Below are 24553 nucleotides of genomic sequence, written 5' to 3'. Positions count from 1 at the left end.
TTGTTGTAGGAAAAATAAAACTTGAAATCTGTGTATTTTAAGTCTTAAAAGCAAAATGTTCTTCAAATAACGAGGATTTCTTTGCAGAACAAGTACCTGAGCAGCACTCAAAGCAGTGTAACTTTGTTGTTAAAATATGTCATCTACTTAGATTACAAATTAGGCTCCAAAAACTCAAAACACAAGGAAAAAGAAGCTATAACTCCACTCCAGAAGAAGCCAGAAACGAGTCCCTAACAACCCAATGGTGGCCAAACAGTGCTGCTTCAGAGCCCAGATTGTTTCAGCACAGAGCCTGAGGAGCAGCTGCTGAGAGAGGGAGGAGGTGGACTGAGCTAGGAGGTGTCCAAAGCACTCACTACATGTCCAGTTCAACCAAACTAGCTCTGCTTGTATTCATTCCACAAACCAGGCTTCTGTGAACGATTTCAGGTGAAGAAAAGAGTGCCACTACAAAAATAATAATAATCTCCTGCAACAATCTGATGACACCGAATAAGTCCTCTGATTATGCTGAAATGTCCCAAGTCATGCTGTAAAGCTGTTCTGAATATTTATTACATATCTTTCGTTAATAAAAGTCAAGACTGCCGTGTGATTCACACTTTTATTATTATTATTATTCTGGTGTAGAACATTATCAATGTCTAACCTTCATTCTAGAGGGTAATTCAGAGAGGGGATGTCAGGAACCAACTATTCCCAAGGCCAACCCTGTCATGCAGTAACCTTTGGGCTATACCACCCCTGGAGCTTTAAATATATCTACCAAAAGGCTTCTGTGAGTGCATTTCTCACCACCACAATCAGAAAACACTAGAGATAGCACCCCAACAAGATGATGTCTGTAGTTTAAAAAAACAAAACAAGCTCCAGCATGAGATTATAAATCAGTCACATGAATGGTAGCCGGCTGTCAGTTGGCCAACCCCTGCTAGGTCTTAAGGGAAATCTGTCATTGGGGCCACCTCGCCCTGGCAAGATGGGGTTAGGTCCTGGAAGAGGGCCGATTGGGTCAAAACGTGGTCTGAGTGGAGGGAACTGTCCGGGTGTCTCCCCAGGCCCAGGGATGAGTGAATTGATTGGATCCCCAACATAAGGAAGGGTTAGTCTTTCATCATATTCACCACCAATAATTCCTGGAGGAAGGAGAGAACTGGGAGGAAAAGGCCTGGGGTGCAAGGGGTTGGGGTAGAATGGAATGGGGTGGGGTGATGACGGCAGGAACATCACATGCCGCCCTCTCTGAGCTTCTTTTCTTTGTTTGTGCCTCTTCTTGTACAGCTATAGAAAAACAAGGACAAGATATGGTAAGTGAGTTGGATATTTCCCCAAAGTTCATTTGCTTTCATTGTACTATATACCTTTTCTTTTCCCATACTATCAAGGCAGGCAAAAAAAAAAAAAAGTGCACAGAAGAGAACTTTTACCAGTTTCTATCTGCATGAATAAGGTAGTAGATATGAACACAATGCCAAATGAACTCTATTCTTTAACCACACTGCAACTGAGCAATTGTGCCAATTTAGAGTAACAATACATCCAAAGGAGGGATAACTGAGTGACATGTATTCTCAAGACTGCAATCTAGAGCTCTCAAGCTGATATGCAATTTTAAGTCAGCCTTTTTTGAAAGTGGAAAATTTAAATATTTGTTGAAAATGTCATGCCACACAATATAAAAAGTTAAGGTACTGGGCAGGGAAGGGGGTGGGGGGCCAGCACTTATGTTCAATTTCTCACCTAACTTATGTCCCTAATGGACCTCAATTTAAATAACAAAAAAGATGCTATTTTAGAGGATGGAACATATTCCTAAAGAACAGTACTATGTATTTTGTACATATTTGAGGACTTTCATTGAATTTTATTCTCTAGTCCTTCATCCCAAGTTTCTGTGTCCTATCAATGTCTTTTTACAGTGGTATCTGCAAATAAAACAATATAACTTATTCTCTTCATAATTTACTATTCTAGCTAGCTGAACAGCTCAAGATTACTCCAGCACAAAAACAACTCAATTTTTTTAACAACAGAAGAAGGAAGAATATATTAAGGTGAAAACAGTCATTGTGTTAAAGATTCTTTTTCCTGTGTAATTACAAGACACTAAGGACTGAGTCTAAGGTAGAAGTTGAAAACATTTTCATTTACTAAAAATTAGCAATAAATTTAATTTAAACATTGCATTATATCATAAAAAAGTGGAAAATATGCCCTTAATGTATTAATTCACGAGTTATTTCTGTGCTATGAACATTAGCCTTGGTATTTAAAAATACCTACTTCTTTCCAATCTGTGTCTCGACCTCTGACAGTACCATCTACAAAGAAAAAACAAAAAACAGAGATTTAAAAACGTTTCATTCATCCAACATTAAACGTGTCTTACTTCAATTTTCTATCCTGAAATAGTCTACTTGATCTAATGGACTGTTTGTATTGCAGAGAACACAGAAATGAATGGGGAGAGTTTCCAGGACATAGGCAAAGGTATATGAAGCTTAGAATCTCTTTACAATAAGGCTATGTTATGATTATTTCTTACTCTTAAAAAAAAAAAAAAGCCCACAACTTAAAACTTCTGGCAAGCTGAGTAATTAAGACCTCAGTAACAAAGAACCCTTTTCTTGTTAACATGTTATCATGGAAATCACCTCGAAAATCCCGCAGATATAAACACCTCCACAGAAGTTGGTCATTCGAAGCAATACAGAGGTCACGACAAACTGCAGACAAAGACAGGACAGAACGAACATCCAACAGTCGGAAGATCCGCAGTTTCAGCTCCAATGGGAGGACTACCAACCCAAACACATCTGGTAGGTTCAGTGCTAAAAGGAAAAAGAGGATAGGTATCACTGAGTAAAGAACATCCGGTTTCCCCATATATTCAACCGAAGTTGCCAACTTTCTAAAGAGATGATAAATTAGATGGTATCCTCAATTATCCAAGCTTAAGTTATCTGTAACAAACTTTTGTCCCCAGGTTAACTCTATAACTACTACTAAATCCAAGCCCCTTATTCTCTTTATGTTTTAGTAGAGAAACAAATTACTTTTTAATACAGATCAAATAAATAACTATGACAATTTCTAAATACTAGCCAATGGCCTCCTTTGTTTCAAGTGATATTCAGTACAACAAAAAATTCTCTATTCAACTATAGAAAATGGATAATTAATTGGCTTGTGCAATTGGTTTCCAATGCTGCTACTTATTAGCTGTGTGCCTTTGGACAAGTTATTTAAACTCTAACTCAATTTTCTCATCTGTAAAATGGGTTAGTAATACTACCTACCTCACTGAGTTGAGAATTAAATGTGTAAATACATACAGAGTGCTCACAACAATGTTTGGCACGTAATTAGCACTCGAGTGTTAGATTACTATTATTCGATATCTAGCTGAAAAAGAAGGGAGGTAGACAAATTCAAAAGCAAAACCAAGAAAGGAAAAGAATAATATATTCCGAAGTCAAATGAAAATTATTTTTTCATTATTAGCTCCTTTGAATATATGGGATACCATTCTCAACTAGCAAAGATAATCAAAGTCCAGTAAGGGGTTTTAAAATTCACATTATTCTTTTCCCTCACCACCAGCCAAAGAAGAAAACTATGATTATAATAGCCTTGGCACCATGCAACTTGAGACCTAAAATATCATTTTCCTACATACAAATAGCAGATAAAAGCCACATAACTATCTGTATAAACCTGAAATTATTTACCAGCCAAAAGAATGTGGTAGATTATGATTCTACCCTATCATTTTCTACCCTATAGTTATAGTTCCCCGTCCCACAGTCCAGGTTTGGCCATTTTCACTTGTTTTGTCCAGTGAAATGTGAGTGCAAGTGGCATATCATTTGTGAACAAAAGCTTTAAAAACCAACACATGGTTAGGCCACTGGTCCTCTCTTCCCTGTGCCACAAGAAGAGCAAGCCCTGGATGAGGACTACTCACCACTCCTCGGCCAAAGCCAAGCCCCACAGAGCACATATGCAAGTGAGACAGAAATGTTCACTTAAGATTTTAAAATACTTTTTACTACAACACAAAGAGAAAGCTGATTAACACAAGGATTTTGAGTGAATTATAAACCTCACTGAATTAGCTTCACCATCTATAAAATGAGAGTAAAATCTACTTCAAAGCTGTTAGCATTAAATAAGAATGCATGTGAAATATCCAAAGTTCCTAGCACAGAGTCCCAATAAATAGTTTAAAAAAAGTAGACCAAATTTACAGGCTATACGTTATTTATATATGTATTTATTGAACACTTACTATAGGCCTGACCGTGTGCTAGGCCATGAGAATACAAAAGTGAAAAAGACATATTCCCTGATTTCAAGGTATTCATAACCTTAGGTGGAGAGAAATCATGTCAAAAATTATTATGATACACTGGATAAAGGGCTATAATAAAGATACATATAAAATGCAGTGGAGATACAAAGAGGATGTGAAGAGCAATTAAGGAATTAACATTTAAGCTTAGTCTTAAAAGAGGAGAATTTCCACGAGGACGAGAAAAGAGGGAAGGTTTATGTCACCCTTAAACATATGTGAACTTACTATTCTTTCCAGCCATTCAACCTGTGATGATTTATCATTTCTCACCTTGTCGGGTAAAAGCCAGAAGAGGATACACCAGCTGGTCCTTGAAGAGGCGAGAGAGCTTCTGAAGATCTTTGTATATCTTGGCTGCATTTTCCCCTAGAATATTTTTTAAATGAAAGATCAAAACACACAATCAAATGGAAAAACTTGAAACGGTGTTCTCTACTTCCGCCAAACCAAATCAAAGTGGTAAGTTAGTTTTCACAATTCCTACATAAACAGAAATGAACCAAAGTCTCTGGTCGAAGAGGAAGTAATACAATGTGTAACTCTGAAAGCTGAATCATCTTTAAACACATTTTTCCTTACTATAAAAGTAATTAGGAACTTACAAATAAAAGAATAACAGTACCTAGGTACTATAAGCCATAGTAAAAATTGATTAAAATGACTTGTCAAATGGAGCAGCATATTCCTACCCAACATAAAAATTACATATTGAAAATATTCAATATAATCTGAAAACTTGTAATCTAACAGTATTAACTTTCCTCCTCCTTTTTCATTTCCTTTTTCCTTATTTAACAGAAATCAGATCATCTGAGCTATATTCCTGTAAAAATTGTTCTTAAAAAACAGGTCTCAGGAGTCAAATCTATTCCAATCCTAAATTCTACCATTTATTAGCTCTGTGACCTTGAAGTAATTTAACCTCCTCTAGACCTGTTTCCTGATCTAGAAAATGGGCATAACAACCTCTACTGCTGTAGAATGTAGAGTATTTCTACTCCCCACAGCAAGGTCCTCCATAGTATAGAGATGAATATAAAGTGTTATAGCCAAGGAATTTCAAGTTTTTCTGGTCTTAACGGTAAGACCATCTTTACAGATTTATCAGTCTAGTTCATGCGTTCTCAACAAAAACAATATTGCCCCCAACCAGGCAAAAATCCCAGCTATTACATTGGTCTGTGACCCTCCAAAGGGCCACAGTATACAAATAAGTGTACAGTATATCTATGAAATTAAAATTTCATGAGGGAGAATGATTTTGGGGGAAAAATGTGTACAAACTCTCCTTAGGGGATTGATAATGAAAAAATGGTTGAGAAACACTGGCCTAGTATGACATTAAATGTTCAGAGACCATTATAAATACGTATCTGATGTCTCCTTTTCTTATCAGCTTTAGTTTACATACGTTAGTCTCTCAGGGCCTGATCTCCCCTGGGAACTAACAAGAATAAGTCTCAAGACCTTCAAAGCAAAGATCTAGATCTAGGTAGCTTCCCTTAAAAGACACTGCTGTAAGTCCCATCTCCCTGCTATACCACACCATTCCCCATGTGGATTTTAAAACCCGCCTAAATTTACTATGAGGATAAAATGAAAAATACATCTGTAAAGGCCCATGTCCAGCAAAAGACAAGTACTAAAAGATGTTAATTCCCCTTCCACCTCATCTCTTCTCCTTCAACTACTTACCTGCCTCTCACACTTTGGGTTTAACTGAAAGAAAAAAGAAAACTCGTCTTCTTTGCATCTATTAATTTTTATAGAACATAAGCAAAACCATGCCTAGAATGCAAACTTTTGGTAAAGTTCCAATCTGTATCAAATAGCAACCAAATTTATATAAGTTTAAGCAAACTTTTTTTTTTTTTTTTGCGGTACACGGGCCTCTCACTGCTGTGGCCTCTCCTGTTGTGGAGCACAGGCTCCGGACGCGCAGGCTCAGCGGCCATGACTTACGGGCCCAGCCGCTCCGCGGCATGTGGGATCTTCCCAGACCGGGGAGTGAACCTGTGTCTCCTGCATCAGCAGGCAGACTCTCAACCACTGCGCCACCAGGGAAGCCCCTAAGCAAACATTTTGAGTGCAGTTTTTCCTTCCATAATCTTCGATAATGAAGTTGCATTGTATGGTTTCCACAAAACACAGATCCTCTCCATACTGGTTAAATACAATGCTAGAAAAATCCACAAAGAGTAATTTAGAAATTATGAAGCATCAGGACTTCCCTGGTGGCGCAATGGTTAAGAATCCGCCTGCCAATGCAGAGGACCCAGGTTTGAGCCCTGGTCTGGGAAGATCCTACATGTCACAGAGCAACTAAGCCCATGTGCCACTACTACTGAACCTGCGTGCCACAACTACTGAAGCCTGCGTGCCTAGGCCTGTGCTCTGCAACAAGAGAAGCCACCGCAATGAGAAGCCTGTGCACCACAATGAAGAGTAGCCCCCGCTCACCACAACTAGAGAAAGCCCCTGTGCAGCAACAAAGACCCAATGCAGCCAAAAATAAAATAAATAAATTTATTTTTAAAAAAAAGGAAAGAAATTATGAAGCATCAGTGGTGTGTGATGTATAAATATAATTCAGTATCCAAGACCCTAAGAGAAACAGGAGAGAAACCGAAACTCTGCAACATTGTCTTAAATTTGCTTTAATCTCAAACAGAAACTGTTAAGTCTTTTGAACATTACCTTTCTGTTTTTTTAAAGTGAACCTCTCAAAGCTTCACCCCAGAAGTTCAATCATGGTTATATTACCTGATTCCTCTTTGCAAATAAAAGATTCTGGCAGCAGCTGCAGTCTTTTCACACTTCTAATCTCATTGTTGATTTTTAGTGTAGCTGTAAATAAGCCAAAGAAAGATGATGAAAAAGTTCTGCCAATTCATCAACTGCCTCCACTTTTTAGTGTGGACTTGCGTTCCCTTTGCCCCCATATATAGGAAACACACGTTATACAGACAAACTGCCCTACACTTATTTCCTTCCCTCACAGCAAAGTCCAAAGTGCAAACCTGCATCACATTAAGTAAAATCACTCTAAAACACTTTTAAAAACTACAATAAGCACCTTTATATGAAACCCACTAAGTCTTACCAACAGCAGCTTATTAATAATTGAAAGATATGCAACAAGGTTAATAGGAGACAGTTAAACACAATACAATCATTATTTCTAATGAGGTCACTAAAAACTCCATTTATTTATTTAACCCTTGGCAGTGAGTCTTCTCTTATTTATTAAAAGAATCCTGCTAGTTTTCACAGTATCATCTCTCTCTAAACTCAGAGAATCAATATTCCTGACATCACCAGAGGGTTCATTTTTAATCCTACATGCAAAGGCGCACTTCATCTCGTTCCACGAAAGAGCCAGTGATGTGCTCGTGCAGATGTGCACTGAGCAGGATGTCTCGGGTGAAGCAAAGATTTAAGGACATACTGCTCCTTTTCAAAGAACCAGGCCTGGAATGGTTCTGGAATGACTGTCTGCCACTTATATCCACAAGTAGATGATTTGCCAAGAATTATTAAAGGAACAAAGCATCAGAAACTAAGACATTTAGTAGCTATTCTCTATGTTAAGTATCTTAAGACTAGTAAATAAAGGTTAATATACACGTGTCGTTAAAGTGATTTATAAGAAATTGAGGCAAAAATTACAACCTCACGTTTACTATTTGATAGCTGCAACCTTGCAAGTGATGATGTGATGTAGCAGTATGATTAGATACTGTTGGCCCTCTTTGTATAAGAATGCCCAGCCAGAAGTTACATTTGCTAACTGTGATGAACTGTTGAAGAGACATTCCTAGGTCCTAGTGCCATCAGTCACGTCCTACAAATGTGAAACACCACTAAAGCTGAAAACGTGAGACTTTTAAATAACACTTCAAAGAATCTAGTGATTAAAAAGAAATAGAAGGAATTACATAAAGGGAACCTAAAACCATCTTTTAGTTCAAAGATCACAGTGTAGGTTAGTGGCTTTCAAATAGACTTTAGCAGAAAAAGCTTTTCCCAACAAAACCTTACAAGGGACCTCACTAAATGAAACAGGCACACGTGTTGCTGCTCAAGGTTCAAGTAGCGACAGTGGCTCTACCAAGCCACCTCCCTGCTCCCATCTCAGCAGAAACTAGCAGCTGCAGAACATGTTGCAAACCAGAGCTAAGACATGTCAAGGCAACTGTCTCTGCTGTATAAAAGATGAGCCATAATGAAAAATAAAAAATGCAGGCATTCCAATCTTATCATTCTCTCTTACTAAGCTAAAAGGGTGAAGCTCAAAAATCAAACCAGAGCAAAAACAAAAGAGTCTAGTCACTCAAATGGGTCTCCAGGATGTGTGATTACGAGACTACTCCAGAGACCCCTGGTAGCTGGTATAGATCTCTGGATGGCATCTGAGCTAAAATGAAATACGAAAATAGAATGTATTGCTAGCCAGTGAAATTTCTTAGTATGAAAGAGGAGAACTAGAAAAAGAAACTCTATTCAGAGGGACTTACTTGAGGGTGGGTAGGAGGGGGACAAAACACACATACTGAAGCCTCAGAGCCCTTGGGTACTTCTGTGCATTCAGAGATGCCAAACTAGATAAAAAATGATCCCAGCTCAACCTCTCCTTTCACCGTCTCTCAGTTCAAGACCTTGGTTAGTAAAACAAAAATTAAAAAGCCATCCACAGGCATACAGAAAAAGTATTCTTTAAAGAGTTCATATGTAATAGACTCATTTTACTCCTAGTATCACAACTCCCCCTGGAGCAAAAAAATTACACAGTTAAGACAGCAAAAGAGTATAGCTGCCTCTAGAGTGAAGGCTGCTAGCATAAACATCAGCCCTGTATTCTGTAACCTTTCAGACCCATGTCATCAGTGGGCTCGGGATTAAACAAAGTTGAGAAAGACTCCTAACTGCATCATGATAGCCCATCACCGAAGTGGCTATGAAATTTCTAGAGAGAAACATGTAAAGATTCACAAACTAACAAGCATGACCATGCCATCCAATTACCATTTATGACGATGAGGTTTCCCAAAGGCACACAGGTGAGAGCAGCAGAGCCACCCTCGCAGAGAGGATGCGTGTACTGCAGCTTATACACGCCCCCCGACCTCCAGTTCTCCGGCATGGACACAGCTTTGGCTTCAGTCCCCTGGGGAGTGAAATGAAAGGGAAACAAATAATGAAGAACCGTATTACTCTCAAAAAGATTAAAAACCCAAGAGGCCCCTAACTTGTCTACAAATAAGCATTCCATACAGTCCCTTTAATAAAATTGATCAAATCATTAATATTTCTATTAATATTTAAAACTTTGATAGAAAAAAAGTTACAATATATTATCTGCCATCAAAACTTCTGTTCAAATAGATAAAATAACATCAGAGAGAGAGACTGATTTCTCACTTCAAAGTCTCGCTTCTCTGCCTAGCAAAGCCGTATCATTATGCAAGATCCCAGTTCAAATACCACTTCCTTTGTGAAGCCTTTTTCAAAACAAATCCTTTTTGTCATTCCCACTCTCTCACCCTCTAACATTCTGTTCCTATTTCTATTGTTATATACTTCTATTATGTTATTAATTGTATTATAATATGTCATAATTTCCTTTTTGTTTCTCTCCCCCACTTACAGACTCCTTGAGGATAAGGACTGTCCCAGTATCTTTATATTCTAATTCCTGGCATGACATGGTGCACGTGTTCAATGATCACTGAATTAGTCTATATACTTGTTACTCATAACATGGCCCACAGACCAGCAGCATTGCTATCGTGTAGAGTATGCTCACATAATATCTCAGGCTCCACCCTAGATTTATTAAATCAGAATCTGCATTTAATAAGATCCCCAGGTATTCTTAAGCACATTAAAATTTGAAAAACTTCTAAACGTTCTCCTCTGTGAATCTCTGGCATCCTATATATGTATGTGTTTCTCCTACAATTTAGCCAATACAGTATAACGGTCTGTATACTTGTCTCTCTCTCCTCCTCTTGGACTGTAAGCAAGCTGAAAGCAGAGACAAGGCACTGCACCTGACACTGGCAGACATTTATCAAATGGATAAGGAATGAATGGATGAAGGTAAGCAACTACAGCATAAGAACAACATCCCTCTTCCTAACTGAATCTTACTAAGTTAGTGGCAATTCACAGAACCACTAACATAAAAAATAACCTGGTGAGCCATCTATCTAGTCATGCCCAATCCACACACACTGACAACGTTTTACCTACATATGATCACATATAAACTTTGGGGTTTTTTTAAACCAAAGCTGCCATCAATTCTATAATACTAACTAAAAGCTGACAAGGAAATAAAGGAGAAAAAAAGAAGGAAAAGAGGGAAGGGAACATTTACTGACTGCCTACTGTATGCTCATCGCTGTGTTCGACACTTTACATTAATACCCAAACACACTTAATAAAGAAATCTAGACCACCACCCCTTTTCTAATGGGAAACTTTTGCTCTCTGTAGTCTTACCTGAGGTATGTAACCCGACTCCAACATGAGAAGATGTATGGATACTATCAGGGCGTCGCTGGGGTTAGAACAGTCAGCTGACTGATACAGGGTCTCTAATGAATGTGGCACTTGCCCTTCCACCGATTCGCTGCAGAGCATTGGTTCTGAGGGAAAGAAACCTGTGCCCTCTTCCGCATCCACGACATCTGGAATTGACTCAGCTTCAAAACTGTGACTAGGCCCTGACTGAAAAGGATAACAAAAACAACGAATTCTTTAAATAGACTTTCATCTTTTCACAGTGAATTTTGTATTCAAAGTGAACTGAGATTAGCACTCAGAGGTTCAGAAATGGTACACATTTTCAGCAAGCCCTCCTCAACAAATGACCCTGCAATCTGCTCCTCCATCCTGAATTCCTTATCTCCATTAATTCTGGCTGATATGCCAAACACCTGGAAATCATCCTAGACTTCCCCCTCGACCTTATTAAGCGCCACCCCCAATATGATTAGCTGTCAAAGGTCCACTGACTCTATCTCCTAAATATCTCCAAAATCTGCCCCTTCCTACTCCAGTGGTACTTCAGACTCATTTATCTCCTAACCTCCAGCAACAGCCTCCCCAAGTATGCCTTCACTCCTCTTTCTTGTCTTCCAATACATTCCACCCACTGCTGCCAGAGTTCTTTGACAATTGAGAATCCAATCATGTCCCATGTCCCAGCTTAAACTTGCCAGTACCTCCCCTATGCAGACAGCAGCACTGCCCTAAATTGTGCCTTGGAATGTGACCCTAAGTGTTCTTAGGAAAAAAGAGGTCCACAATCAAATAAGTATGGAAATGCTACATGACATAGCCACCTAACCTCACCCTCCATATTCACAAAATACACTTTGGCATTATAAAGCTCTGAGAAGTCCAATAATAACAGAAAGTGTACGTAACATTTAACCAAGAAACACTATCCTCCTTCCTTAACACTCAGTATCCCCATAACACTTACTTATAGTCTCACAGGTTTTTCATAGAGGCCATGCTGAGAAATACAGGCTTACAAAATAAAGTCCAAACTCCTAAACTCCTTAGCATTCAGGGCCCTTCATCACCTGATCCCCGACTCTGTATCAAGTTCACATCCCACAGTCCCTTCCTCCCCATTCTGGCACTCCCCACCTCTTCAGGTTATAGACTACCTCTCTGCCTTGCAAAGGCCTTGATTATTGCATTTACCACACTGTACTGCAACTTTCTGATTACATGTCTATATCCTACCATGACCACAAGCTTAGAAAGGAGAAGACTACATGTCACCCATTTTTGTAACACCCGTTCAATACCTGGCACACAGCAGGTACTCAGTAAATGCTTGTTGAACAAATGCTGAAGGATAATATCTTACAATTCTTACAATTTCATGTTTTTGATTTGTTTTCTAATTTACACCACACAAAAATTCTGTAAAATTGGTAAGACAGATGACATCACCTTTTTATACGTACTGTAATTTTGACTCAGATTAAATAACATAATCAAGGTTACCAGCTAATAAAAATTTGAAATAAACAAAGATCTCCAGACTCACAGTTCAGGGCTTTTAGACACAATACACTGCTTCAGTAAGACTGAGTTACCTGTATTAATTTTGCTCAGAAAGACTATTTCCTAGATATGTGCTCAACTCTTAATGCAAAGCACATGTTTCTTTTAAGTTCGTATTTCCATTAGGAAAGGAACAGAGGAAATTAAAATTACATAATATGAGTGAAACGGTGGAAGAATGTAAGGGAACAAGAGGTTGTTTCTTTCAAAATCCCTGAGGACCTGAGCCCTGATGGCTTATGGAAAAGATCCAAATTCATTTGTTAAAACCTAGAGGTTGATGACAATCCATGTTACCTAAAAACGACGCTCCATCATATTTTTGAGAAAGGAGAAACTACTTATTAAAGCCACTTAACACCTAACTAAATTATGAATTACAGGCATACGGAAATATCGCAGGTTGGGTTCCAGACCACTGCAATAAAGTGAATATATCACAATAAAGCAGGTCACACAACTTTTTTGGTTTCTCAATGCATATAAAAGTTATGTTTACACTATACCATAGTTATTAAGTATGCAATAGCATTATGTCTAAACAATGTACATACCTTAATTTAAAAATACTTTTTTGCTAAAAAATGCTAACCATCACGTAAGCCCTCAGTGAGTCGTAACCTTTTTGCAATAGTAACATCAAAGATCACTGATCACAGATCATAACAAATATAATAACAAAAAATTTTGAACTATTATGAGAATTACCAAAATGTGACACAGAGACAGAAGTGAGCAAATGCTATTGGAAAAATGGCACCAATAGACTTGCTCAACACTGGGTTGCCACAAACCTTCAGTTTGTAAAAAATACAGTATCTGCAAAGCACATTAAAACTAAGTGCAATAAAATGAGGTATGCCTGTATATATGCTCTTTGCTTCTTATACCTAACTTTTGGCCATTTACTACTTACTGACAGTCGTATGGGAGAGAATATATGTGGGAAAAATATTTTAAAAGGTTACCCCAGACTGATAATGACATGGGAGGAAGATATCAGAATCCCCTGGTGAGCTTATCAAACTCTACTCTCACTCCATGAGAACCACTGACGTTCTCTGAGCCATCCTGATATGATATAAGTACTTATCATATTCTTCATGCATGTGGAGATGAGAAAAAAATGTTTAGCACCACCTCTCTAAACAGATCATTTGTCATATGTCATTCACAAATGAGTGGAACAAGTATGGAACAGGACCCTAATATTAGGGTCTGATACTTTTTAGCTGATTGGTAAATTATAAAAATCATCTATGTCCCCACTAAGATTTTACAGTCACCCTATACAAGTCGTAGAATACAAAACAGCACGCTTTTAGAATTGAAATTACTAACATGAGGCAATACTAATGTCTCAAAATTTTCCAAAAGGAAACTAGTAAAGTAACCATCATATGAAAAGTAAAGGGAATGGATCCTTCTACCAGAATCTCTGAATGAGTCTATCATCAAAAAAGATTCAGAAATGTAATTTAAATATCTGACTAAATATTCTTACTCATTCTCTAGATTACTTCTATGAGACAGAAGCTCAGAGATACATAATAATTTCTGAAAAGAAAATTCATAAAAATACTTTGAGCTTTATAAAAGCTTTCTTAACTTACTTAATCTCTCTGGATACTATTACTAAAAATCTAGACATAGATGATTTTTATAATTTACCAATCAGCTAAAAAGTATTTTTTAATATCTGTCTATACTTGATGACATATAGGCACAATGAATACTTATAAATATTTAACGACTGCAAAAAAAAAATTAAGTTGACATGATGAATGTACACACACAAAACAATTAACAAGATGGCATATGTACTGGTATTAAAATATTAAGTAATAAAGTGATCATTTGTGCCATACAAGAAATTAAAAGGCAGAATAGTAAATAATGAGGTGTTTACAAGGCAATAAAGATGATCAATACAAAGGAATTGAAGAAAACTACTGGGCTGCCGTTGGCAGGGCCTTGGAAGGTGGGTAGAGATGCGGACAGGAGAGAGAGGACAGGGAGGGGGTTCCACGCCGGGGGAGCAGCAACAGCAGAGAGCGAAGCAGTCGCTAGGCCGTGTGTGTGTGTGTGTGTGTGTGTGTGTGTGTGTGCGCACGCACACGCGTGCAGGTGTGAGCATGTGCAGGTGCGCATGTGCGCAGGTGCTTGCTGCGAGAGGGACCACGAGGAGGAGGAGGAGGGGTCCAGTCTGACTGCAGATGGCAGTTGACAGGAGGGAGGAACAGAAACTAGCCCCCAAAGGTTGTTGGGCAACTGCTCAGAAAGCCTTAAAAACTAGGTACAGGAGGACAGACAACATTTTCCTCGTCTCCGACATGAGAGGGTTGAACTAGAGACATTTGGACTTTTTCAGTTCAAAAATTATGAGCCCAGGTGTACCTATGACACAGAGTTACCTAAGAGCAGGGGAACAACATAATCAAAAATGTGCAGGAAGGGGCTTCCCTGGTGGCGCAGTGGTTAAGAAACCTCCTGCCAATGCAGGGGACACGCGTTCGAGCCCTGGTCTGGGAAGATCCCACATGCCGTGGAGCAACTAAGCCCGTGCGCCGCAACTACTGAGCCTGCGTTCTAGAGCCCGTGAGCCACAACTACTGAAGCCCACGCGCCTAGAGCCCGTGCTCCACAACAAGAGAAGCCACCGCAGTGAGAAGCACGTGCACCGCAACGAAGAGTAGCCCCTGCTTGCGGCAACTAGAGAAAGCCCGCACGCAGCAACGGAGACCCAATGCAGCCAAAAATAAATCAATAAAATAAATTTATTAAAAAAAATGTGGAAGAAGAAGATGAACCCAGAAAGCAGACTGAAGAACACACACTGGAAGCCTGGAATGGAAAGGAAAAACAGGCAGGGCTTGTTAAGGGGCTGGATATAAGGAGTCAAAAATCATTCCACAGTTTTAAGCTCAGGAAAACAGTACTGCCACTGACAGGAGGAGCTGGTTTGGGAAGAAAACATCAGTGCACATATTTTCAAATTTACATCAGCATCTAGAGTCTGAGGTGACAATTTTTCTAATTTTAAAAACTTAAAATACACACACACAGGAATATTACTCGGCCATAAAAAAAGAATTAAATTCTGCCATTTGCAACAACATAGATGGACCTAGAAGGTAGGATGCTTAGTGAAATAAGCCAGAGAGAGAAACACAAATACTCTATGTTATCACTTATAGGTAGAATCTAAAAAATAAGACAAATGAATGCATACAACAAAACAGAAACAGACTCACAGATACAGGCAACAAACTAGTGGTTATCAGTGGGGAAGGGGCAAGATAGGGATATGGAATTAAGAGATACGAACTACTGTGTATAAAATAAATAAGCAACAAGGATATATTGTAGAGCACAGGGAAGTATAGCCATTATTTTGTAATAACTTTAAATGGAGTACAATCTATTAAAAAATTGAATCACTACGTTGTACACCTGAAACTAATATAATATTGTAAACCAACTATACTTCAATAAAAATAAAGTATTTAAAATAAAAATAAATTTTCTATAAGATTATAATCTGCAGTCTACTGATGATAATTATCCTGACTGGTACAGAATTCAATTGAGCTATTCAGTATGATTTATCAACTACTCTATTTCTTGTCTTGATTTTAATACCCACCATACTTCCATCATTCCAGACATCAGATTGGGCTGCCTGTCCTTGGAATGAATCACGCAGTTGTTCATCCTGTATGCTGGACTGACTGGAGCTGGCGGCCAAAGAGGGTTGGTCATTATTCTGGAGTGAGGAATGCTCTGAATCTGTGGATGAAGGTAAGTTAGGTGCTGCAATGGCATCTTCAAGAATCAAACATATCAAGTCCCCAGAAACAATCCCATATGAAGCCAAGGTCTCTTCATCTCCAGTGAGGGCATCCTCGTTGTTCAATGTAATTGCAAACCGGGTATCAGAACTGCCAAGAAAGACGGATAAGGATAGTAAGGCTACCTATTACCATCACCCACAATAATACATTTGAAACATATATAAGGTACATGGTATGACCCCAGCAGAACTAATGAAAACAAAACGAAGATAAGAGGAAAGCCAAAGCTTGGAAAAAGTATCAAAATTATTTATTCTTATCACCAAATGCTTAGGTTATAGATTCTAGCCTGGGGGATAGGATCAGTAATTCTCTATCATTAATCCATGTTTTCGTCAATTCTAAGATACACACTTTTTTATACTTTGTCATCTTTGAAACAGGATGCTTCTTACAATCAATGACATATCACAGCTTAATGGACAGCATTTTTTCACTTAGTGTGACATAAGAATGTGCATCTCAGGATTGACAGCAACGGAGATTCAATGAAATATAGCCTCTTTAAAATATAAATTATATTACATCATTCCTCTGCTGAGAATTCTCCAATGGCTTCTATTTGACCTTGGAATAGAATCCTTAACATGCCCTCCAAAGCCCAACATCTGACCCACTTCTCCTACCTCACCCATCCTCTCACTAGCTGTTCTCCATTCGACTCATTCCTTAAAACAGATCAACCTCACTGCAGCCTTTGGGCCTCTGCATCTGCTCTTCCAGTTCTTCAAATGACTTGAGTCTTTCTCATCATCCAGGTCTCAACCCAAATGTCACCTCTTCAGAGATGCCTTCCACCTGCCTCCATCACTCTATTTCATTCATCTGTTTTATTTTTATTACAACATTGCTATTTGAAAATATCATATTTATTTGCTTATCCGCTCTCTTCCCCACCCCTACGACTAGGATGTAAGTTTCATGAGATGGGTACCTTGTCTGTCTAGTTCAAAACTGTATCTCCAGCACTTGGCAAATACAAGTATTTGTGGAATGGATGCAACCAATAAACATTAGATGGAGAGATCAAGATGAGGCTGAAATCAGGGCTAATTAACAATATCCTTCCAGGACAGTTAGCTTATGGTTCCAAAATACTAGACCCATGTCCTAAACAAATATTCATAACCACAAAAAGTCAGATGAGTGCATGTAGATGACTGAGTATAAATTCGTCCCTCCTACTGATAAGTTCAACCTTCTTACTGAGCACCAGTTATAATGTCTTTTATGTGAAAGACAACACAAATCCAAAAACCCAGTGCTAAACAAGCTAAGAGCTCAAATTAGTCTGAAGCAAGGAACTCCCATCCTTTCTGCATGGCAGATTATCTGACCTTGAGAGAACCATCATCATTTCATTACATAGTGGTGAGGAATAATTAACAAACCACTGCAGAACATTTTATAAGACATTTACACTCAGCAATGTTAACTTCATTAACTTTTTGAGAGGTTAACAAAGGATGAAGTCCTTTGAAAATCATGTTCTTTTATTTGTTCTTAAAATGCTACATTTTCAAAAGTGCTCCCCATAATTCATTTATGTTTTTTCTTGCACATATAAATACATTTTTTCTTACCAATTAAAGTGTCTTTGGTAGAGAAATTACTGAAGCTTTAAGAACTACTCCTGCTTATTAGAAAATAAGTAGCTATGCCTCTGTTTTCAAATATGTTGATAAATGTTGAAAATCTGCCAACTACCCAGAAAAACAACATCCCATTTTTAGCAGAAAAAAGGAAAAACACCTCAAATGAACTATGTTTTTATGGATCATTTGTCACAGCACAAAGTTGTTTTTTTTAATGGTATCTAGCACAATGTTTGTTCAAATATCGATTTGTAAAAAAGGTAAAGAATTGTCTGCTTAATAAAATGTCGGCCTCCCCTTTAGAAGAAGGGAAGAGCTATTTCTAGAGTAATATATGGTTTTCCAGGAAAGTCGTTATTGATTCTGTTTTCTGAAACTGTGAAAAAAAATAATATTTTCATCAGGAACTGCCACCCTAGAAACTCCAGGCCTTTGAGAATTATTTTATGACAATCCCAGATCCACTTGCTCAGCAAGGACACTTTAAAAGTAATAATATCATATGGACACATTTTTAAACTGCCCATTTACTATAAAATGAACATACTTTCAGAAGAATGAATTTACTTTCACAAGCTGAAGTTTAACATTCCTTCCAGTTAACCAGCCTCAACTGTAAAAACAAACCTGAAAGCAAAACTAACTTGGGCTCTTGGGTAAACAAAGCATCATATTGCGTTTCACATCCTTTCCAGAGTGTCCCACCTAATTAAAAAATAATAAAATATATATACATATATATGAAAATAAAAAGAGAAGTTAATTTTGACAATTTGTGGTGGGGTAGTGATGCCAGCATACAAAACACTTAGGTTTAACAACAAGAAAAAAACAACAGGATGTCAATTAATATAATGCCTAAAAGGAGTTAGGTCAATGCCTCATTTTCTGTATTTATGTTTTTAATTTGGAGAAAAAAAGGCTTACTTTGAATGCAGTATTGTCTTAACCTGAAAAATGAAAGGATGAGACGTTCATAATACGGCCTCATTTTACTGAATTCCCTAAAAATAAAATGTAAGTTTATAAAAGTCTTATGAAAGGAACCATTTAATTAACAGAAAGGTTTTCTTTTGAAGAATTCATCTAAGAAGCCCCAAAGAACATCTTTTTTATTTTTTCTCAGCACACTCAAATTCCAATTCGGTAGCTCAGTATTTGAAGAGGACCACCTTTACGTTTGTCCCTCTACTCCCAGATTACTGTCCCCAGGATACCCTTTTGGAAACAAAGCAGCCTCATCTGCAGCCCCATAAATAACAGAATTTGATCCATTACTTCTCGATGTCACTGCCCCCAAACTGCAAGCTCTCCAGGGTCATCATAAGGCCAACGTTTTCCATAGTTTTTATCCAAAAAAAAAAAAAAAAAGCAACATCTTGCCCAGGAAAATATTATTATTTGAAACAGACCGACACACTGCACTTTGTAAAACTGCAGCTGGGAAGTCAAAGTGCCCACAGCGGCGCCTGGCACGTAAACACTCAACGGAGTCTTAAGGTGACTGCAGCCTGAAAGCAGCGGTACCAGGTTACAGGTGGCCTCGGATGGAGGGCAGGTTTCTAACTCCTAGTACTCTCCAAACTTTTTCACTGAAATACTCCGACAGCTGGAGATGGTGAACTTAAACCCCTAAGAGCCTCGAAAGGTTTAACCCAAGCCAAACCCATAATTTCCAACCTTACATTTCAAAGTACGTGAGAATTTTGCATCCTAGCCTATCCCTAGGTTCGTTTACTGCAAACACGGAAGCGAAGGCTCACCCTGGAGGGGATCGGAGCCTCCGAGACGCCGGGCCATGACCTCTGGGAGCCGGGACCCCGCACGCTGCAGCCCCAGCGCCCGCTAGCCGCCCGGCCTGCGCGTCACAGTGCAGGACCGCTGGCCCCGCGACGCCCAGCTCGCCGCCCGGCCTCACGTGACAGCTCGGGGCGTGCCCGCGCCACCCGGCGCTCCTCCCCGACCCGCCGCGCGCGCCCCCGCCTCTCGCGTACCTGTACCCCCAGGTGGGCAGCAGGGCCTGCCTCAGGTGCGCGCGCAGCTGCCCCAGCGTTGGCTCCGCTTGGGGAATCTCCAGCGGCCAGGTCCGCTTCTGAAGTCGGACCCGCAGCTTCATGGCGGCCACAGGAGGGCCCAGGGGCCGGGACCCCGAGGCGGCGACGGTGACGACGGCGCGGCCGGTTAGCTCCCGTCTCAAGCGGCGGCAGCCCCGGAGCGGCGACTGCCGGAGCTATGCGGATGCTGAGATGTAACGGCGTGAAGGCCCCGCCAGGCCGGTCTCTGGAACATGAGTGCCCCACCCCCTCTCTTGAGTGCGCCCCCTGGAGCCCACCCCGCGAGCAAGCTGCTGGTGGCCTGCGTGGAGCCAGGCCGCTCGGGAACTCGCGATCGATGACTCGGCGCGCGACAGCGCCCCCTGGGAGCCCTAGGAGCACACTGCGCAGGCGCCCAGACTGCAGCAAGGCGCGGATACCGGGGCTCTTCTGCTTTGTCGCTGTGTCACCTCTTTCCAGTTGTGCCAGGAGAACGTTAACGCTGAAAGGGATGCTACAGACAAAACTACTCGCCACTCCGCAAGGCCCAGGTGTACCTGGTTCTTACCCCATTTCCTCCGTGGTGCCCGGTTCCAGCACCATACACTCTGAGAAACCTTAGGTTGAGCCCAGGCTCTGGTAGTTTCTCCCCTTACAGCAAAATTAAAACAACTTGTAGTCAGTGATCTGTGTCGAAGAGTATATTAGTAATCTGTCGCTGCATAACAATCACCCCAAAGCTTAACAGCTTAAGACAACAAACATTTATTGTCTCACAGATTCTACCGTGCAGGAGTTTGGGCTGGGCTTGGCTGGTTGTGTCGTGGTCTCTCATGAGATTACAGTCAAGGTGTGGGTCAGGGCTGGAGTATCTCAATCACATGACTGTTGGCGGAGGCCTCGGCTTTTCACTGCATGGATCCGCATCGGGCCACTTGGGTGTCCCAGTGACATCCTCACTTCCCACAAAGCCGGCGATCCCAGAGAGACCAAGGCAGAAGCCACATGTCTTTAATGATCTCATCTCAGTAGTCACACACCATCACTTCGCTCACATTCTGTTGATCACAATCCAAGCCTTCAGTGTGGGAGAATCAACACAAAGGGCTGAGTACCAAGAGACAGGGATCATTGGGGGCCATCTGGGAGTCTGGCTACCACAGAGGGCCTGGCAATAATGGTGAGGATGATGACTTAGGTGAGGAACAAAGTATCATCAAGTTTCATCCTTGTATGATAACCATTTTCCAAATCATAAAAGAGTTGAATAAAGTTTCTCCCAATAGGTGGCAGTGCTTTTCCACACTGACCTTCATTCATTAAATAAGTATGTATGGATCACCTGCTTTGTGCCAGATATGGTCCTAGGTGCTGAGAAGACACGTGCCTACCTGTGCAGAGCTTACAGGTAAGTGAATCACCTCTTGTGTTAGAGCATAAAAAAGTATCTTGTTTATGATAGAGATGAGAACAGCTCTGGGGACTGGGGACATAGAGAAGGGTTGCTGTGCCAGGAGGGTTCTTGAGTGGCAAAGCAATATGGAATTGAGGAAGGGTGACAGGACCAGGGTGGCTCAACATGGACAGAGTGGGTATGTCCCAGATAAAGAAGAGCCTCGAGCTAAGCAAAGGATATGGGACACATTCTAGAATGTATGGGAAGCCACTGAAGAGTTTTAAGCAGGGGAGGCTTTATCTATCGGGGTTCTTAGTTCTGAGCAATAGAGGCTGACTCTGACTAAGCAGAAGAAGAACACATTAAAAGGATACCGGATAGCTCGGGGATTCTGGGGAAGTGACTCCAAGTTAAGCTTCCAGGAATGACGCTCAGAAACACGCTGAAGAACTGGCCTGATGAGGAAACTCTCATGACTGGGATTGCTGCTGCTGCCCTACCCCACCCTGGAGGAAGCTGCTGTCACCACTGCCAGGAACCGCTGAGGAATGGCGGCCACCTTCAAATGCCACATGTTTTGACACCAACAAAATGCCAAGCGTCCAAAAGAGCCTGTTTCCTTACCTTGCTTACTTCTAAATCAAAGGCTCATGGGCTGCATCTGATTGAGGGAAGAAACTGAGACCTGGCTGCAAAGGAGGCTGGAATTTCGGGTCTGAACTCTTTCCTTGAGGAAGTGTGACTTATAATAGTCGGATTTCCCCAAATGTAGGAAGGCTGCACAAAAGATGATAGGAGGCCGTGAGTCTGACAGGTGTGTACCACAAGGGGCATGGGTCAGATCTGAAGTAAGTGTGAATCTATCACTGGTGGAATACGGGAGATGTATTAGGTCAGGATTTCTCAACCTCAGCACTGTTGACGTTTGGGCCTCACAAGCCTTTGCTGTGGAGAACTGTTCTGTGCCTTGTAGGATATTTAGCGCCATCCCCGATGTCTATCAGCAAAACGCCAGTATAACCACACCTTTGGTTGTGAGAACCAGAGATGTCTCCAGACTTTGCCAAATATCCCCTATCCCCTAGGAGGAGAATTGCCTTGAAAACCATTAGACCAGAGACCAGCCCAGTTAGGAGGCTCTCTTGGTAACTGAGAGAAGAAGGAACTGGTGGCATGACAGTGGGAATGGAGACAATGCGATGGGCAGGGAAGATGGTTCAGAGACAGAAATCACAGAACCTGGAAAATGGCTATATTTGGAGGCTGTGTCAGGATATAGCTTTAGCTACTCAAACAGAGATCTGACATAACAGTGACCTAAGCAAGATATAAGTTTATTTCTCTCAGAAATAATATTCTTGGAGGAAGTAGTGTAAGGCTAATATGGTGTCCATCTTTAGAGACCGTCTACCACGGTCTACCTCTTAGTACTACATAAACCTGTAAAAATGAAATAGTAAAAATTAGCATTATCAGGCGAGTATTCTGTAAAGATTCAGTGAGATAATACCTTTTGGTTTTTGTTCTAAACTACTAAGTCTGTGGTAATTTATTAGGACAACAATAGAAAACTAATCCACCTGGGATCTTCATCTCGATCCTTTGCCCAATAGAGTGTAACCACTAGGATGGAGGAAGCAATCCAACCGCAGGAGTGAAGGAGGGTCCTGGAGAACCAGAGCATCTCCAAGGCACAGCCAAGATTTAAGGTACTCTGGAGGACAGTCCTTCAAAACCTCAAAGGTGGGCTTCCCTGGTGGCGCAGTGGTTGAGAGTCCGCCTGCCGATGCAGGGGACACGGGTTTGTGCCCTGGTCCGGGAGGATCCCACATGCCGCGGAGCGACTGGGCCCGTGAGCCATGGCCGCTGAGCCTGCGCGTTCGGAGCCTGTGCTCCGCAACAGGAGAGGCCTCAACAGTGAGAGGCCCGCGTACCGCAAAAAAAAAAAAAAACCTCAAACGTCCATGAGAATGTTATATACCCCTTCTCTCAACTGTCTCCCTCCATGAGAATTTGTTTTTCTCTTTTGCAGGATGTCACCTTAATGTCTGCAAGCAACAGGCACTGCAACTTTCAGAGAGTTCAGAAATTTTTTTTTTTTTCTTTTTTGCGCCACCAGGGAAGCCCTCTTTTTTTTTAAATGGACCATTTCATAGAATATTACAAAGGGGTGATGTCACTCTTCCTTGGGAATCCATTCATTGGTTCTCTGCAGGCTTTTTTTTTAATTGAAGTATAATTGATTTACAGTGTTGTGCCATCTCTGCTGCACAGCAAAGCGACTGAGTTATCCACATATATACATTCTTTTTTTATATTCTAGGGTTTTTTTAATGTTTTATTTTAGAACAGTTTTAGAGTTACAGAATTATTGTGAAGACTTATATACCACATACCCAATTTTCCCTATTATTAACATCTTAGATTAGTATAACACATTTGTCACTATCAATGGATTAATATAGATATCTTTATTAACTGAAATTCATACTTTATTGAGATTTTCTCGGGTTTTCCCTAACGTCCTCTCTCTGTTCCAGGATCCCATCCAGGATGTCACATTACATTTAGTAGTCATGTCTCCTAGGCTCCTCTGGGTTGTGACAGTTTCTTAGACTTTCCTTGTTTTTTATGACCTTGACAGTTTTGAGGAGTCCTGGTCAGGTATTTTATATAGTGTCCCTCAATTGCGATTTGTCTGATATTTTCTCATGAAAATATCACGACTGAGGTAATGTGCTTCTGGGAAGAAGACCAGTGAGCAAAGCGCTGTTGTCATCACATCATAGCAACAGTGCATGCTGTCAGGATGACTCCTCACATTTGATGTTAACCCAGATCACTTGGCATCTCCACTGTAAAGTTACTCCTTTTTTCTCCTCTTTATATTGTACCCTTTGGATGAAAATGTGCAGCCCGCACTTAAAGAGTAGGAGTTATACCCTACCTCTTTAGGGGCTGAGTATCTATATAAATCATTTTAATTTCTACACAGATTTGTCTATTCTCTATTTATACAGTCATTTATTTATATCAATTGAGACTTATATTTATTTTATACTTTGGCTTATAGTGCAACACTACTCCATTTATTTTGTTGCCAGATTGTTCTACCTTTGGCCATTGGGAGATCTTGCAGTTGGCTATTTGACATCATTGAGGATTTTTTTTCATTTGTTTCATTCCATTTTTGAGCATTTTCTTCCTGGCACTATAAGATGCTC

General features: G+C 40.3%; 1 protein-coding gene and 1 long non-coding RNA gene across 3 annotated transcripts; one reads left to right on the top strand and one right to left on the bottom strand.

Moving 5' to 3' along the window:
* Nucleotides 1-593: 593 nt before the first annotated feature.
* FBXO7 (F-box protein 7) lies at nucleotides 594-20029 on the bottom strand. Of its 2 annotated transcripts, none has more exons than XM_012532914.3 (9): nucleotides 19895-20029; nucleotides 16098-16392; nucleotides 10868-11095; nucleotides 9386-9527; nucleotides 7124-7207; nucleotides 4631-4726; nucleotides 2658-2834; nucleotides 2287-2324; nucleotides 594-1284 (listed from the first exon to the last, which is right to left on the bottom strand). In XM_012532914.3, exons 1-9 carry the CDS (start codon nucleotides 20014-20016, stop codon nucleotides 895-897), a joined length of 1572 nt encoding a protein of 523 aa, XP_012388368.1. In that variant the 5' UTR covers nucleotides 20017-20029; the 3' UTR covers nucleotides 594-894. The 2 variants fall into 2 exon arrangements, with proteins under 2 accessions (XP_012388368.1, XP_033283430.1); XM_033427539.2 differs by lacking the exon at nucleotides 19895-20029 and adding an exon at nucleotides 19664-19788 and having other exon boundaries at nucleotides 16098-16240.
* Nucleotides 20030-21357: 1328 nt separating this feature from the next.
* Nucleotides 21358-23869, top strand: LOC117201136 (uncharacterized). The gene is made up of 3 exons (XR_007470112.1): nucleotides 21358-22143; nucleotides 22943-23038; nucleotides 23362-23869. It is a non-coding gene; the product is annotated as an uncharacterized LOC117201136 (long non-coding RNA).
* Nucleotides 23870-24553: the final 684 nt, after the last annotated feature.

The sequence above is a fragment of the Orcinus orca genome, chromosome 11 (assembly GCF_937001465.1).
Source record: "Orcinus orca chromosome 11, mOrcOrc1.1, whole genome shotgun sequence".
Taxonomy (NCBI): domain Eukaryota; kingdom Metazoa; phylum Chordata; class Mammalia; order Artiodactyla; family Delphinidae; genus Orcinus; species Orcinus orca.
Note: the sequence above shows the minus strand (reverse complement) of the source record. Positions and strands in the feature narration are given on the sequence as shown.

Bases quoted from the DNA above. Each gene is read 5' to 3' on its own strand.
- FBXO7 (XM_012532914.3), bottom strand. From the start codon at position 20,016: ATGAAGCTGCGGGTCCGACTTCAGAAGCGGACCTGGCCGCTGGAGATT. The intron at 7,208-9,385 runs GTAATTGGATGG...GCTTATTTACAG, and splicing joins AAACCTCATCGTCATAAATG to CTACACTAAAAATCAACAAT. The intron at 2,325-2,657 runs GTGATTTCCATG...TTTTCTTTGTAG, and splicing joins ATATCTGCGGGATTTTCGAG to ATGGTACTGTCAGAGGTCGA.